The 18,456-nt window shown below is 34.8% G+C and overlaps 1 protein-coding gene across 2 annotated transcripts in view; it reads right to left on the bottom strand.

Moving 5' to 3' along the window:
- Positions 1 to 3,496: 3,496 nt before the first annotated feature.
- The window catches only part of LOC120768007 (excitatory amino acid transporter 1), a 38,937-nt gene continuing 23,977 nt past the window's right edge, over positions 3,497 to 18,456 (bottom strand). Inside the window, exons 1-11 of one of the 2 annotated variants that reach the window (XM_040094433.1) lie at positions 16,364 to 16,475; positions 15,758 to 16,141; positions 13,697 to 13,792; positions 13,460 to 13,627; positions 13,361 to 13,403; positions 6,973 to 7,015; positions 6,727 to 6,910; positions 6,502 to 6,632; positions 6,012 to 6,441; positions 4,180 to 4,276; positions 3,497 to 3,968 (exon numbers count right to left, since the gene is read on the bottom strand). In XM_040094433.1, coding sequence (XP_039950367.1) covers positions 3,906 to 3,968; positions 4,180 to 4,276; positions 6,012 to 6,441; positions 6,502 to 6,632; positions 6,727 to 6,910; positions 6,973 to 7,015; positions 13,361 to 13,403; positions 13,460 to 13,627; positions 13,697 to 13,792; positions 15,758 to 15,939 — 1,437 coding nt within the window. In that variant the 5' untranslated portion in view covers positions 15,940 to 16,141; positions 16,364 to 16,475 and the 3' untranslated portion in view covers positions 3,497 to 3,905. Of the gene's footprint in view, positions 3,969 to 4,179; positions 4,277 to 6,011; positions 6,442 to 6,501; positions 6,633 to 6,726; positions 6,911 to 6,972; positions 7,016 to 13,360; positions 13,404 to 13,459; positions 13,628 to 13,696; positions 13,793 to 15,757; positions 16,142 to 16,363; positions 16,476 to 18,456 lie in introns of those variants that run through there. The other variant, XM_040094432.1, reaches the window with a different exon arrangement.

Here is an 18,456-nt window from a genome sequence, read left to right on the forward strand (position 1 = left end):
TTCATCAAACGATTCATTACTCATGACGGGTTTGTGAATATTACGTCTAAACTAACCAAAAATAACTCAATTAATGCTCCATAAATAAACCGAAGTTGCAAAAATAAAAAAAATTTGCTGAAGCCACTGAAGTTCTTCCCAGTTGAGGCTTATAATAAATGTATGGAAAATTGGATAGTAAAGATTTGTTTTAAAATATCTGAAACGTTGTTTTATGTCCGGGTAAGATTTGATCAGTCGTGTTCTTATTTAAAAATTTCGTGATCCCTATACAAGTATAAAATTATTTAGATATACGTAAGTACCCAAAAAGGAGAAAGAAAAATTAAAATTAGCCTTCGATAAAAGAGTGGAAGTCGAATTTATTTGAAAAAAAGATTGCTGAATTTCATTTTGAAGTTTCAAAATGTAATTAAAATAATTTCAAAAAAAATTCCGGACTGGCTTTTAATCACACTAAAAAATAATATTGCACGTAATCCTTGTATATTTCCTTCAATATGGAAACAATTGTTTATAATCCTTTTGCAAAAAAGTGGTTATACATTGAAAACTATAAGGGTATTGCAATATCATCAGTTATACCAAAACTTTTTGAAGCTATCATTGCAGACTTAATTTCTTCTTCTCAGCATGGATTTCGTAAAGAGAAATCTACTCTAACAAATTTTCTTGAATTTGTAAACCATGTATTATTGGGTTTAAGGGCATTCAAGCATTCGATAAAGTAAATCTTTCGACCCTCGTACATAAACTTGATCTTCTGGGCTTTTAACCAAGATTTCTTCAATGCATATCTTCTAATCTATATAATAGAACACTACAAATGATATTTGAGGATACTCTTTCAGATTCAATTAATGTATCTTCAGATGTCACCTTGGCCCGATTTTGTTCTTTAACGATAACTCTTCTGTTATAGAATTTTCAAATACGACGACGTAAGGCTTTTCAAATCATATACTTCAATTGATGAAAGGTATCTGTTGCAAACAGACTTAAACAATTTGATCCTTGGTGTGATGGAAATGATTTGCCGTGGAATCTCATAAAATTTAAGACAATGGCATTTCTTGTAAATCTGGGTTCTTCTCACCTTGTTTTAAAAATAAATATGTAGTATGTACCAGAGCAAGTTTTTAATTCTGTTGATTTGGGAGTTATTATGGACCCTAAGCTTAATTTTAGTCTTCATATTGATAACAAAGCCTTGAAAGCATAAGGTATTCTTAGTTTCGTTAAACGTTGGCCCACAAAATTTAGAGATCCGTATGTTACTAAAACAGTTTTTACAGCTTTGGTTAGACCTATATTGAATATGCTTTTATTGCATGGAACCTAGTTACTAAATCCATTCTGATTAGTTAGAATCGATACAAAAACAGTATTTACTTTTCGCCTTGGGCATTTCTGATGGTATTCTGGGTTAAGGATTCCTCCATAAAAATATTTAAAACTTATAAATCTACCTACACTTTCGAGTCGTAGAGAAATGTTTGGTGTTATTTTCTTATTAAAAATCCTGAAAGGATCAATAAGCAGTTCTTTTCTACTGTCTGAAGACCCTTACTGTTAAAATCTTGTAGAACAAATTTTGAACTTAATGAACAACCCTTCCATGGCATATGTCTTTTTTTTTAATTTTTATTCCTGCACATTTGATTTCGAAAAATCGATTTTTCTATTGACTTCTTAAATTCTACAACACTTCTGGATTGTGCTAAATTTTCAAGTAGATCAGAGTAATAGTTTCGCAGATACAGCCTTGTGAACTTGTGCGCTGGAAGCTAGCTAGGCTAAGTGCCCCGTCTTTAAACGCGTTTTTCTCGAAACTGTGTGAAGGAAGTCGGTTGGCAAGACTTCTCGAGAACTACTCAACCATCTGCATAAAATTTTACACAGGTCTTTGCGATACAATTCTTAAAGACTTAGACGAAGGAATTTTTTAATAATATTTCAAAATATTTAAATAACTAGTATAATTATAGTAAACTAAAAAATATTGATTTGTTTATCTCATCAGCAAATAAAACAACATTATTTATAACTAATTAGTTAATTTATTTATAATTTTATTGTTATTGATGACACTATGCACTATCTACGCAACTAATGCAAATTTTAATACATAAGAGTATATAACTTCTTTTCTTTTGTAATTTTCTACCACTTATCGGACCGAAAATAGCACTTTATATGCTCCAAAAAATCAATATTGAATTTTGAAATATTTTTGTATGTGTATATGTATACATTTCAATAATTTTAATTTATTTTCATGCGCTTATGCCGACATATGGATGTGCGTTATTGTCATAAATCGATCTTATGCTATTAAGTATTTACAAGTTCTTAATACGAACACTCAAGATTTTAGTTTGCGAAATAACAATTGTGAATTACACGTAATATTTGAATATTTAATTAATATTTCCTAATTTTTTTTGTAACTGTTGTTGTAAATCTGTAGGTATTTGGCAAAATTTATTCCAAAAAGAACTTTTGGTATTGAAATCGTTGCTATTTGCTTACTTTGTAACGGTTAAATTTGAACTGTACGGTTGAAAGTTTTACATATTTATGTAACTATTTTAACATAGCATAAATTTTGAATATAATTGTTGCACTATATTACAATTTTTGTTTTATAAGTTATTATTTTTTTATAAATTAACATTTTTTCATAAATTATTATAATTTTTTATAATTAAAATTTTTTTTATATAATTTATGATTTTTTTATATTTTATATTAAAATTGCTTAAAAATATGTATATTTTTGAAAACAGCGCATATTTTTGGCGAGTTATTTTGTTTCTGCTTTTTTTTATTTTTTTTTTTGTAAATACTTGAACTGCTTTTGCTGCTCTGCTACATACAGTCACTTATACATACAAAGTAAATGCTGATACTAAAGAGTACGTCAGATAGAATAAACTGTTATGTTTGCGCTATTACAATAATTTTTCCATTAAACTACGGAGTTCAAAAATTCCAACATTTGAGTATAATAAACTGGCGCTCTATTTTTGTTTTTGTATTTATTTAGCAATTATTCGACTTTCGTCAATATGTAACAGTGTCCAACAACTAAGCAAACATATAAGTATAACTGTACTACAAAATTGCGGCTTTTGCTTGCTATGTGGTGAGCATTTGCAGTAATTAATTATTAAATTAATTTATTTTCTATACTTTCATTAATTACTTTTAAATTAATTAATTAATTAATATTTCAATTCAAAATAGTAATTTCAATATTTTAATTGATTCACGTTAATTAAATTTAATTATTTTGTAATTAATTTTTAATTAATTACTTTTAATTAAAGTTTAATTAATTACTTTCGATTAAATTTTAATTAATTTTTCAATTAATTACTTTTAATTAAATTAATGAACTAATATTTTTTAAATATAATTTTATTTTCAGAAAATAAAATATTACGGAAAATTTTTAAATAATTTTTAGAAAAAAATTTTGAACTGTCTTTTATTTACAATTTTCATTTATTTAAAATAACCAATTTTTTGTAAAAACTTTGTTGTGTCACTTTGTTCTTACCGCGATTTGGCACATGCACATGTGCATTTGATGCATTAATTTGTTTATGCAAAAAATCGTATTATTTATTTTTAATACATATTTATAAATAAATTCGCTGTACTTGTACTTTGGAAGCACAAATGTTTAGAATTTATATTGACACAGGCAAAAAACATTGATTGGCCATGTAGCGCTAACGCCGCTGCTTTGCACATACACGCTGCACACACGCACACGTCTCCACATAGCGTTGCTACAACGCGCCTCACATTATGCTACAAATGTTCGTCTAACGGTGCGTGTCGTGCGCCGGTTTCGGCTTTGGTTTTATACGGGGAGGGGTAGGCAAGGTTCGTCTTCATTCTTTCGTTTCATGCCCATTCGCACCAAGTTCGAGGAGCTCATGGGGTTCGGCGTTCAACTAGAAGATTTTTTATTAAAAGAATATTTTTTTAATTAAAATTTTTTAATTTTTTAAATAAATTTTTTTATTATAATTTTTATTTTTTTTTCTAATTTTTTTTAATTATAATTTTTAATTTTTTTTCTTAATTTTAATTTTTTAATATTTTTTTTCTTAATTTTAATTTTTTTTGTTGTAATATTAATAAATTACTATTTATGTAGCTTACCCGATCGACGCTTTGCAAATCATTTCTCGATAGATGATTAACCAAAATGGTGCCCAAGGCGTCACACATGACATTGATGGTGGTACGGAAGCGATCCCTATGTAAAGATATTAAAAATAAACAAAAGTGAGCAGTGGACAGACTCATAACCTTTTAAAATATCCAACTCGAAGGATTACAGTTAAAAATTATTTCAAAGATTCCCTCTTCGCTACTATAGTAAACTATTATAAAGATGCTGATTGGTATTCCTGAAGCCTTCATCTCTTGGTTGGTTGAAAATGGGAGGCGGGTAAACACCAGACAGCACTTAGGCAATCATTAGGCTCCCAGATGATAACCAAATCAAGCCTAATCCAGCAACTCAGTGGATTTGGTAAAACATCATATTTTTTCCACCCAACCTGCCTGTTGGGAGCCCTGGATGTGTCCCGTCTCATCCGGCTGAAGACTGAACATTCGCATATGTAATGTTCCAGCGTCTTATCATTCTCCGTGCCTATTTTGCGCTTGACTGAGTCCATTTTTCTTATTCTTTCGAAAATTAAGGGTAGATGCCCTGTGATGACCCCTACAATGTTACTAAGGTCCCTTTTGACTAAAAGAACGAGCTCTTTGGCCTGTCCACCATCAACACTACATCAAAGTAAATTTGTATTGTTCTCTGTGTTGCCATTTTTCTCAGACCTGAGGTGCTCTTCTAGGCACCATTGCTTCAAACAAGCCTCTGCTCTGCAATGACTCCTACAATGTTACTAAGCTCCCTTTTGACTAGAAGAGCGAGCCTTTTGGCCTATCCTCCATCAACACCACACCAAAGTAACTTTGTTTGTGCCCAGTATTTCTTGTGTTCCAAGACCTGAGGTTTTCCTTTCCGTTCTTCATACATTGTCCATTGCTTCACACAACCCTTGAAGGAACTGAATGGCTGAGGAGAATTGTGTCTCCAGCTGCCCTCTATATGACCGGGCACCCACATAATATTAATCTACTAGGAATCTAGATATTTATTGCTTGCATAAATTAATATTTGTGATACGGTTAGCCTTAATTGCTGCTTAGCTATCCACATAAGGTTTAAGAACTTGGAGGTTTGAGCCAAGTGGGCATCGAACTTTCTTTTATGCCCAGAATTTGAGTGTGAAAGACTGAATTCTATGTTAGTCATTTAGTTTGAATTTACCTTCTGTGTATGAACTACAGCAGAAGAAGCCTGCCTATTTCACCCTTTCATTCTTTGAGCCGTCGGTGAATATGTAGATTTCGCCGTTGGAACTGTCGACCACAGACCCATTATTTTATCTCTTAATGTGGTTCCATATTAATTTTTGGGTTTTAAATTAGATTCTGCCGATAAACCATTTATGCAGTTTACACCCTTCTTCCGAGAATAATTCTATATTATTTCTCGAGGTTTAGGTTTGGCATTAACTACCTTATATAAAATTAGATTACGCTTTACATTTATTTCCCCTAACCTCAGCCTTTAGCTTGTAGGAACCTCAGACTTGGAATATTTTAATCAAATTTCAAGGTTTTGGAATGGACCAAGCTATGAAAATTGTTTAAGAAATCCTAGGGATAAATCTGCAATCAAATTTGTGAGCAGGTAATCATCGGATTGTATGAGTTTCTTTCAAAAAGTATTTGTCAGACCACAAATTAATCTAAAGCCTTTATTGAACTTACATTTAAACCTATAAAGTCTGGTTAATATATGTTTACTTTAGGAATCGAAGTTTTATTGCTCAGCCTCACCATATAACGTTACTTCTTCCCACCACTGCCCGTTTATATAAAAGAAGAACTGAGTTATAAAAATGATAACTTACAGCAACCAATCGACAGCTATAATCAGCGAGACATCCTTCGGTTCCAGTCCCACAGTATCCAACACCATCACCATAGTTACAAGACCGGCTTGCGGTATGCCAGCGGCACCTATCGACGCGGCCGTGGCCGTAATACTGACCGCAACAATATTGCCAAAGGAATAGCTCATCTCACGGTATTGGGCAATGAAAAGTGCAGCCACGGCCTCATACAATGCCGTACCATCCATATTGATTGTAGCGCCGACCGGGATGACAAAACGTGTAACACGCGGATCGATACCAATACCGTCAAGACATTTAATGGTAAGTGGCATGGTGGCCGAACTGGAGCCCGTACCAAAAGCAGTGGCTAAGACTTGACTCAATTTGGCAATGTAACGGTAAGGTAGTGTGCCCGTGCCCAAGAAGAATATCACAGCAATGGTACCTATAAACGGTTTATAGATTTAGTATAATTGAAACCGAACGACATACAATTTTAACTCACCGAAGCCGTGCAGGAACAAACCCAACATTACCGTTATAAAGTACCAACCCAAAGATTGTATAGTGGCTGCTATCGAGTCCATTTCAATGATTTTGGCAGCTATAAGGAAACCCACACCGAGCGGTGAAATCCTGTTATGACAAAGTGAAAATCAGACATGTTCTTACTGACAATGGAAATTTCTTTCTTTAACGAAACTTTCATCTAACTTCTTGCCAAACTTACCAAATGACCCAGGATGTTATAGTCATCATAGCTTCACTTAGTGAGGTGAAAAAGTCTTGTAGCAATTGACCCTTTTCACGCATGCGACCGATTGTTGTGCCCAAAATTACACTAAACATAACCAAGCCAAGTACGTTGGAGCCCTCACGTTGTGCTGATTTAAAGTCCCACTCCTCCATGGGTACTGTAAAGAAATGTACGATTTTGAGTCTCATACATACATACTTTTGATAACCGATCACTTACCTGGTGGACTTATACTCGTGTTTTCGAAAATTTCCGTGCGATACTGGAAAAAAAAATCGGGGTTGAAATATTATAGTAGACAACTTTTTTTATATTCATATGTTTGCTTATGAATAGACTCAAAATATTATGGACAATGCTACTTGTAGAAAAATCTTTTGCAAAAAAATACGAGTAGAAGTCGAGAAAAAGTTATTTGACAACTTCGCCGAGAATACTGCACTCATCAAATGCATCATTACTGATGAAGAGACGTGGATTTATGAATATGTCGTTGAAACCATCTAACAATCTAGCGAATAGCGCTCCAAAAATGAGCCGAAACCAAAAATACCGTCTCAAAGTCGTACAAAAATGAAGGGTATGATATTGTTGTTGTTTAACGGGTATCTAATCCCCGATAGGGTGGTAAGGATTAATTAAACTGTCGTCGACGATATCTAACGGAAAATCCAAAAAACGTACTGTTTCGATGAGGTCGGACCAAAGGGAGAAGGGTGTTAGATGAGTAGGGTTAGCAGGGCATCCAAAGAGGAGGTTAGTGTTATTCGGGGACTCGTTGCACGCTGGACATATGTATGCTTGATATGTCAAGGTTGATTCTTGATAAGTAGGAGTTTATCCTGCTATAGTATCCAGAAGAAAGCTGCGCAAAGATCACTCTCAATTCTCGCGGTAACTCGTGCTGTTCGTATGCAATGGGTTTGACTCCAAGTACGCTATTCACTAAGAGGGAGTTGATGAAGGTGTTAATGGCTCCACTGTGCATGTCTGAAGTTAATTGCGTCCGAAGTCTGGTCGGCGTATTGTTTTATGTCGTCGACGTAGTTGAGGATTCATGCTCCTAGGAAGCGATTTCACTCCAAGCAAGTGACTGCAGGAATGATTTCTAAAAAAGCACCCCACCAGAAACTACTTATAGAGGAGTTCAATATGCTTCTTAACTGGGAGCATAGAGTATACGACAACAAAAGGCATCCTGTTGTAGTCCGGAGTGCAGAGTTCTGACAAGTCTGTAGCTTCCTGTACTGCGTTCCACTGTATCTAGGCGACCATACTGGTGCGGCTTAGTTAAGGAACGGCCGGCCGATTGCCTTGTATGTTGCCAACAACGTTTCTTTGTCTTTTCCTCATATGCTGCTGGCTAGCGACTTGAGGATTTTGTTGCGGCTGTGTACCTTGGCAACAATTACGGTCGTGTGAGGAGTGAAGGATCACAGGCTGTTAAATGTCACATCTAAAGCCTTAGGGTTATTGACAGTCGGAATTTTAACGCCATCGACTGCAATATTAATGTCAAGCCTGTGCTCCTTCGTCCAGTTAGTGAATATGATCACTGTAAATTTTTTGAGGGAGAATGTTAGGTTCCGTGCAACGAGGAAGTGAAAAAGGTCCAAAGTTTGAGTACATGCCACCAGGTATGCACATCGTTTCCTTTGGTTACCGTAGTGTAGTTCACCATAAATTCGTTCCAAAGCATCAAACGGTCAATAAGGGATATTGCGTGGTCGTTTTAATGCAATTAGGTAAGTCAATACTTCGTAAACGATCCGATTTTTGGGCAGAAAATTCATCGATTTTTCAACAAGGTAAGCATTACTGCTTGATTGTAACTGACTTTTTAGCCAAAATTGGATTAAGCATTAGCATGCTCAGATGCCTAACTGAAAGGCAATGGTGATATACATATATAAAATAAGAGGTTTGATAATTATTACTATATTCGAATGATGAACTTGCTTGTTGAAATGATATAATACTTAATGGGGTCCCATATTCGGCACTGAGATTAAAGAACACTAACGTTTTACGTCATAGAGAAGAAAGCGAAGTTAGTTAATTTGAAAGAATGCTCAGTATTTTGTTCAAAATTAAAATTAAATTCGCAACATAAATAGTTTTCAGACCACACCATTTTGCATTTGCTATGATGCGGCAACATACTAATCTCGAGTATATCCGTTTCGGAAATAGTAATTGAGATGAGATGCCTACAAAGCACAAACCAATTACAGTACTGTATTCAGAGCTGCTCATGCGCCAGCTGGATATCATGCTGATTAAGTAATTCAATTTGTACTCGTAATACGATATGAACAGATAAGCAGCGCAGCAGGCAGTCTACTAAGCGCTAGCAACTCATAGGGTGAATAATGTACATTGGACCACAATACATGATGAGATCAAATGCAAATGTGAAAGGGTGAGTAGAAACTTGTTTTTATAGATATGTCTGTAGTATTTGCATAGTTTTTTTCTTCTGTGGGCAGAAATAGTAAGGTATAGTGAAGCTTTGTGTAAAAACTAAAAAATGGCAGAAAGTATAATTCGAAAAATAAAGTAGTGATTCGGAGAAATCGTTACATCACAGCAATCCCAAAATACTCATATTTCGTTCCTTCTTTTTATACCCTAAACGGAGTAATTAAGTTTGCTATGATGCCTGAAACTGAAGCGCGTCATCTCGGTGACAATTGGTTACAACAAGACGGCGCCAATTTCACTTCGGTTAGCAGATAATTTCATGTTTTGGGCCGGTCGATTGGCCGCCAAGATCGTGTGATATTCCACCATTAGACTTTTCTCAATGAGGATATGTAAAGTCTAAAGCCTTTGCGGAAAATACCTTCGATCACTTTGATTCAAGTCCTCCGAGCAAAACATCACGCGTGTCATTCGCCAGTTACCAGTCGAAATACTCGAACGAGTGATCAAAAATGGGACTTAAGAGATGAGCTTCTGAGACGGTGCCGCGGCCAACATTTGAAAGAGATAATCTTCGAAAAATAAATGTCAAAGAATATTCTATCAACTGATAATACACATTCTCCATTAAATTTGAAGTTTCTGTATTTTTTTTTTTAAGTAGGGAGCCTCGAAATGGATGACCCTTTAACACCCAGAAGGAAAAATCGGACATCCTATGATCTACTTCAATATACATACATACATACATATATGTATAAATGAGACTTGAAGGTTATTTGTATCAAACTATTTACAATTTGCTTTTCAAAACAGGTTATATCAGAAAACATGGATCTATTCGTAATCATTAATTTCATAACCGATTATCTCATCGAAATAGGTTACCCGATTATCTCTAAGAAGTATAAAGCACTTGAAATTTGTTTGTGCTTAAGTTATAGTACAGTTTGAGTACCATTACGTACAATTACAAAATCTAAAAGTTATCTCAGCATTTCACAAGTGAAGGCGATCGCTAGACAATACTTAGCTTTGGCAATATAGTACAGCACTCAAGAGCTTACACTCAAATTAGGTAAGTACTTGTATTATTCCATATACATAATCGCAATTTTTTTTCAAAATTCTTGCTAAGCAATTCCAATTTAATTTACATATATTATTTGTGCGTGTTTGGTATTTTATTTTTCGAATTTCAACATTCTTCCACTAACTATCAACTTCGGTTAAATTAAGCATGCGGTCGTAAATTGGATAATTTGTAAATAAATTGATAGCAGTGCAGATTCGCCTTTCGCATGTGCATTACTATATTTACCGTTATTTGTGTACCACTAGCGCGTTTTATTTGTAGGCATTTGTAATATATGTACATATGTAGCTGAGTTGATGGGGGCAGAAATATACACGAGTTACATAGTTATGCTTGTGGCACATACTTTTATCGCATAGTGTGTAATATGACAGAGTATTGCTAATTAACTGTTATTTCCTGATTACAATGTATTTTTCGTACATATAATAGCATAATCGTTTTCTAACACTCATAATTGCTCGATTCTACCATATTATCAGTAACAAGCAACGTAGGGCTAAGTTCGGGTGCAATCGACCATTTTTTATACTTTTGAAACTTGCAGGAATCAAAGCCAGGGAAATACCTTAAGGTAGAAAACGTCAAAGAGGATAGAAATGCTGGCAATTTTATATACATATACTATATATAACTCATCCATTAACCAACATATTCGGCATAAGATTTGTTAGAAAAACGAAAATCTTTATATGTAAATACTATATGAAAGTTGCTTTGGTATCTACCCGATTTTATCCACTAACTATTATTATGCCACATACTCAAATTTTTTTTATACATTTTATGCACAAAGCCACACTGTCATGGCAACATGAACGCGTCACGCCAAGCTACTACTGGGAGGGTACAACCTTGCAAGGTTTAAAGATATTATCAACCTCCTCCGGGCCAATTCCGCCTCCTTGTCGCGCTCTATACAGAGCACTGCAGGTTCAGGAAGCACTTGTCTAACATGGCTATAGTCTCTAGTGCAAATTGCCGATTTTGCAACATGGAACAGAAAACTCCAGAACACTTGATTATCGGTTGGCCAGCAATTTGTAGAAGCAGTCCCAAGGTCCTAGGTTCCATCTACGTGGAAAGGGATCATCATAGCCACGCTCCTGGAATTGTTCAGAGTGCGACACCTTTGTGACCATATGTGCTATAGGAGAAGGCACAATAGGCTGTTATGAGTAAATACCCTCCGTAATTTTCATTGAGATAACTCACATATTAGCCGATATATGCAGTATAACGTTATCAGGAAGTTCAAAAATCTTCATATTAGATATGTGGGCTCAGCGAAGTATTAACCAATTCAACCTATTTTTGACACACAGATATACTACTATCATCAAAAGATTTTCTCTGAATTTCAATTATATATCTCACACATTGACCGATATTTTCTGTGAAAAGTAGATACTGGGTTCCACATATTCGTTACCTAGGGCCTTAATTGGTTGGTTTAGGTTGAATTTGGGTAATATTTGATCAAATGCTAGCATACTTTAAGGGGGTATTCTACTCTAGAATTTTGAAAAATTCGATTTTTTTTTCATATATTTAAAGTTTAGACCCTTAAGAACATATCCTCTAACGGATTTTTAAAAATTAAAATTATTTTAAAAGCTACAGCTACTTTAGTGACGCAGTACCTAGCCCGGTTCGGCCGTATCCAATTTTTTAAACGCGTTTTTCTCGAAACTACTTTTTTCCACACGTACCGGCATTATCTCAAGTTCTATAATACCGATTTACTTGAAATTTTGTGTGAACCTTCTCTATATATTCCTTTTATCGTTCCTATAAGCATCGTGTCAAAATTTTTGTTTTTAATATTTAAAAAAAATTCAGGAATTTCAAACAAAAAGCGTTAAAAATGATTTTTATTTTCAGGCAGTCGCCATTTTTCAAAAAAATTGTTTTTCGTGTTCCCTGAGGTAGGGACTATAACAGCATCCTTACATCCCCCCCCTCAAATTATTTTAAATTTTGATATTTTTTTGCAAAATTTTTTTTCTATATTCTTAAGATATCAATAAAAACACCATAAAAAAATGGATGGTAAAAATATTAATTGCCTTTTTTTACGACACTTTAAAAACTACCTGTAATTCATGCTTCTAGAGAAGGATACCCCCTTAAAGGGATGATTAGTGCAAAATTGTATCCCGTTATATTAATTACTTCTTCATTTGTGTATTTGAAAGTGAAAGAATCATGTCATATATGGGAAGTAGTCGTGGCTGTAGTCCGATTTAGCCCATTTATGCACAATGACATAGGAATATATGTAAGAAGAATTTTACGTACTAAATTAAGCCAAGATCGGTTGGTCGTGTCCCGAGATATGTGATTTCATCAAAAAAAATGGCAGCCGTCGATCCGTATGACCACGGCTACTTTGAAACGTTCTCATACCATCTCGACGGTAAAATTTAATGTCTCCGGCGTATTGGCTTGTTGCGCTTTTAGTAGTTTTTAACAATACCGTTATATGGAAATGTAGCAGGATTATCGTCCGATTTCATCCATTTTCACACCGTCGCTAGGAGTTACATATTATAATATTTGAGCTGGGCAAGTTTGGTTGTTGTAGCTTTAGTGGCTTAGGAGATATTAAATACATTATTAGAGAGCGGGGCCACGCCCACTTTTTATAAATTTTTTACCCACAGGTGCCCCTTGCTATTGCGATCTTCTGTATCACATGTCATTTTTATATCTTAATTTATTGCTTAGTTATAGCACTTTATACATTTTCGGTTAATGCCGTTTTGTGGGCGTGGCAGTGGTCTGATTACGCACATCTAAGAACTCATAATTTTTTTTACAGTGGAATGCGCATACTAAGTTTAATTAAGATATCTCAATTTTCACTCAAGTTACAGCTTGCACAGACGGGCGGACAGACAGACAGTCACCCGGATTTCAACTCGTTCTTTTATCCCAATCATTTATATATATATATATACATATATATGACCCTATATATATCTCGTTTAGTCTTAGGTGATACATACAACTATTAGGTGAACAAAACTATTATACCCTGTAGCAACATGTTGCAAGTGTATAAAAATATACCATATCACATACCTGAAACATTGTCGATTGGATGATATTATCCGTAAACATATTTCTGTAAAAAATTAAGATTAATCAAAAAATACGCTCACGCTTCTTATCACCACTTACCTCACTAAATCCATAAGCGTATCGGGGGTTAGGACTTTCGATGCTTTATCCACAGATTCAGTGCGCACTTCCACGATTTTTGCACCCTGTCCAGGTCGTATTGTTGTTACCAGACAAATGCCCAAAACGACGGCAGATATTGTTGTGAGGAAATAATAAGCGTTAGCGCTGTAAAAAATAGATTTTAAAGCATATGAAAATTGTATAGGCGTACACATGCATTTCGTTCTCACTCACCGTATAGCAATCTTCCCCGACATACTCAGATCGAGTCCACCAATGGCACTCGTTATGGATGAAACCAATAATGGCACAATTAAACATTTCAGCATGCTAAAAAAAGTTTGGTAGAACATTTGTTTTATATTGTTTGTTTTTCACAGTAAGAGTAGTGATTGCTTAGAGGTTTAAGAAATTGTTAGGATAAGTTGATACATATATTACTAAAGTTTTGACTCTTACAAATTTGGATTTCAGTCATAAATATATAATGAGAGAAAAGTTGATTGATGAAATTGAAAATTTAGATTTCCAAAAGGTTTCTTCAGTTTCTCATTTCTCTGATCTCTATAGCATAAGCTTTTCCGCTGTAGAAAAAATTTTATATGAGAATACCTAATTAGATTATAGAAGCCTTTTATATAGGAAAATATCAGCTGGATCAAGTTTTTGTAGTAAATCTCAGAACGATCATTCCTTCTGTTGAGCGTAGTTGTTGAGCTCAAGTTTAAACCGTTACAGGTATTTGGTTTTATTGATTTAAAGCTAGCTAAATTTTGAGGACGAAATTCTAAGTATATTGTATCTATACATCTTGGAGTTATTTTCCTTCAATAGACCGGTCAGCTGAACAACCACAGAAGATCTAAATGGGGTTAGATCTCTGATCGACAACAACTTAGCTAATCCTTACCATTCTTACGGGAACTAGGTACCCGCAAGAGCAACAACAACAACATCCACAGAAATTTATTGTATACCAAAAAGTCTTAGAAAATACGAGTATCTACGCCTAGTTTTGAACAATTTTCATGAATTGGATAGAGTTTTGTTAAAAGTTGTAGTAAATCTTAAAGTGATTTCTTCTGCTAATTGTTAATATTAATCGATTGATTATTAGGGCCATTCGAAGTATTTTATGTTTTGGAAAGCGTGTATCATACACTAAACCTTATAAGCAGGGGGGAATGTAGATTCGTGGCACGTTTTTAAGTGGGAGAACTTCAGATGTGGATTTATTAAATTCTAAAATGAAATTAGCTGACTTTGGACAAGTACCTGGTAATTAGATTGTTAACATGTAAAATGGACTTAAGGCCCAAAAATAATATATGAAAATTACCGTGATTAGCTGAGTCTATTTCGTCAGGTCTGTCTGCATATACGCGAACAAGTCACTAAGCATGGTTTTTGAGATATTGGTTTGAAAATTTGTATACATAAAATCGCCAATATCGGACGACTATAGGTTATAGGTGTCATACAAAATAATCGATCAAAATCCAGACCTTGCTTGGAAAACTTTTTTGTTGGACTATTGCTCAAAGCAAAAAGGCAGGCTACAAAAGAAGCTCTATGTTTGGATACCACATGCATTTTCTGTGCAAAATTTGGTGGACCAAATCAACATCTGCTATTCTTTGCAGAAACGAAATGAAATCGAACCATTTCTAAGCGAATGGTAACAGGAGACGAAAATTGGGTAAAATACGAGAATAATGTGCGAGAAATATCATGGGCCAAGAGTGGTGAAGCTTGGAGTGTTTGGTGGGATTGGAAAGGAATTATTCACTATGAGCTGCTCCAGAGTGGTCGAACGATTGATTCTACATCTTACTGTCAACAACTGATAAGATTGAAGCAAGCAATTGAAAAAGACGCCCAGAACTGATCAACAGAAAGGACTTCGTCTTTCATCAGAACAACGCTAGACTACAGGCATCTTTGGTAACTCGGCAAAAATTGAGAGAGCTTGGCTGGGAAGTTTTGATGCATCCACCATATGGCTCTGACCGTGCACCATCGGACTACCGTTTGTTTTGGTCAATGCAGAACTCCCTTAATGGAGTAAAATTTGCTTCAAGAGAAGCCTATGAAAATTACTTGTCGCAGTTTTTCATAGAGAAACCAGAAAAGTTTTAGACTGATGGAATAATTCTCTAATGGTAAAAAATGGTCTACTAAAATGGTAAATATTAGTTTCTTTATTTATTATAATAAATGTAAAAAAAAATAATTTAAAATTTGATGAGAAATACGAAAAGACTTTTTCGGCTACCCAATATTATGCATACTTACCGCAAGAAAAGCTCACCGGGAAAGGATATGTACATAATCTCACGCTTCGTCCACTCGCCTGTGCTGTTCTTGATGATGAAACCCACAAAACCGCCAAGGAACACACCAGTTACTGTGAGCATGGTAAGCGAGTTCTCTCGCATGAATGCTTTGAACTTCGAATCCTCCTTCGGTCGCGTCATTTTGTATGGATTCTTCTGTTTATTTGTGACTTTTATAAGTAAAACGTATTACACGGAAGTGAAATTTGGCAGAACCGCGTTGCTTTTTCGACTAGAAGCTGCTTATCAGCTGTGCGCAAGGATCAAAAGCACACACACATGTACGCGCGCACATGCACACAAACACAAAATGTTATGAACACCTTCGATGTGCAATTGTAAACTGTAGGTAAAAAATACAAAAATTTTCTTATAAGAAATGTTTATAAATTTTTCAAAAATAGTTTTTAAAATTTTGAAAATATTTTCTTAAACATATTTTTTTTAATATTTTTCAATTTGTTTATTTCAATGTATATAAAATTCTTTAAAAATATTTCATTCACAAAAATTGCATTTATTATCCTTAAGGCTCTGCCTCAAGCACCACATTAACCGCACTCACATATTCAACACAAAGGAACATTGGTGCGCCGTTACACAAAATACTATTTCGTTTACCTCACCGAATGGCTGACCGAACGCGACTATAATCGCACGCAGTAAATTTTCCACTTATGCAAAGTGGTCGTTTGTCAGCAGCTCGTTGGCATGTTGGATTGTTGGCTGTAGCTTTAGTGACGATTGACCGTTGTTTTTTGTCGTCAATTAACCGTTCTAAACATTCGTGTGATCGCATTCACCCAATACACACACAGATTTTGCACCCTTGTTATACCAATGTAGAATTTATATACTCTACTCGCTATACAGTCGTATGACTTGGGCGCGCCGTCAAGTTATGTGCGATCGCTTTGCGAATGTGTGTTAATCGGTTAAATGGGGACACGAGCAGGTGTCAGCGATCGCGCTTTTGATCATCGGAAGTATCACACGACATACACTTAGAAGCACATACATATAAGCTTACAGTGAATTGCATATTTCGACACTTTTAATTGTGTACGTCCATTGTGTTTCAGAATTATTGTGTGAAAAGTAACCCCTAGCAGCTTTTTTAAACCGGATGAAGATGACGACTTATAGTAAATACGAATGAGAAAAAATATACACACACAGTAAAATAAAAATATTCAAAGGGTAGGCATATCAGTATGTCCACGAAAGCATTATATCGAATCAGTGAAAAAAGTGGTTAACAATATTTAAAATATACCATATAACTACGCTCATCTGTATATAAATTGTCAGCTCAACATTATAGCATGAAAAATTACATTTTATTCGCAAGAGGGAGTCTATTATAGAGGCTTGAATAAAATCCTGTTCTTTATAACTACTATATTGAAAACTTGAGAAGCTATGAAATAATTAACTAATATTCTTTGACTCTCACTGTCCATATACAATGCAGGTGCAAACAAAATATAATATTTAATATGTTTCTTTCTTAGATTGGTTATAATCTTCTTTTATGTTTAAAACAAGTTTGATCTTCATATACTACTGTGATCAAATTGAAAGGTGAATATTTACTTTGTACTTCGCGTGTTTTTCGAATCGGTAAATCGTTTTTTCTGTAAGTTGTTAGTACTGTTAGTGAAATCCATGCTAAATTTCTTGTCAAAATATTTATTAGTATTTGAGATACGCGTCGTTTTGTGAGGCTCTAAAAGTGAACTCTTCGATTTTTACTATGTATGAATTTATTGAACAAAGAATTGTGATAATGCACCATCTCATACTGCATTGGTTATTCGTGATCATTTTGCCACATTTTCAACTAATATCGTGCCGCAAGCACCGCATACGCCTGATTTACCTTCGTGTAACTACTGGCTATTCAGCAAATTCACATGACCACTCCGAGGACACCATTTTGACTCAATTGAGGATATAAAAGTTGAATCGAAGAAGGCTCTGATTGCCATCACGACGGAGGATTTCTCCAAGTGCTATGATGACTGGAAAATTCGTTGGCATAAGTATATTGCAGCGGGAGGGGACTACTTTGAAGGAGCTGAAATTCTCCTTTCAATTTGATCACAGTAATTGTGAGTTTAGCAACTTTTTCTTTACAACACGAAAATTTTATCGCTCGATTTTTACTTGCCTCATGCAGGTTGTCCATCCACATTGATTTGTATAGATAACTTATAAAATGTTGCTTGAAAATCATCGTGTTGGCATCGAGGAGTTAAAAAAAGATCTGCTTCGACTCAACAACGTTAATGTTTTGGGTATGAAGCGTGCCAAAGCTAGACTCGTACCGAAATACTTGAATCTTTTGCAAAACCAACGGGAAATAGAGATCGCAGAAGTAATACAGGACAACGTAACTGAGGGATCTACATTCATCCGATGCATTACTGGTGATGGCGGGTTTGTAAATATATCTTCCGTACAATTTTGCATCAGGCTTGATAAGGTTTGGTTAGTAGGTCGATCCTAAAAAGATCTCGCTTGGACAGCTTAGAGCTCCGGTTCATTTTGGTACTAATAAACTCATAAAAATCATAAGACCTTCACTGATCGACAAAGCGCTTTGAGCCTGTCACCGATATGTTGAAGCGATATCAGTCTCGGCTTATCTTCTGG

Source organism: Bactrocera tryoni, chromosome 2 (assembly GCF_016617805.1).
Source record: "Bactrocera tryoni isolate S06 chromosome 2, CSIRO_BtryS06_freeze2, whole genome shotgun sequence".
In the NCBI taxonomy this organism is placed as follows: domain Eukaryota; kingdom Metazoa; phylum Arthropoda; class Insecta; order Diptera; family Tephritidae; genus Bactrocera; species Bactrocera tryoni.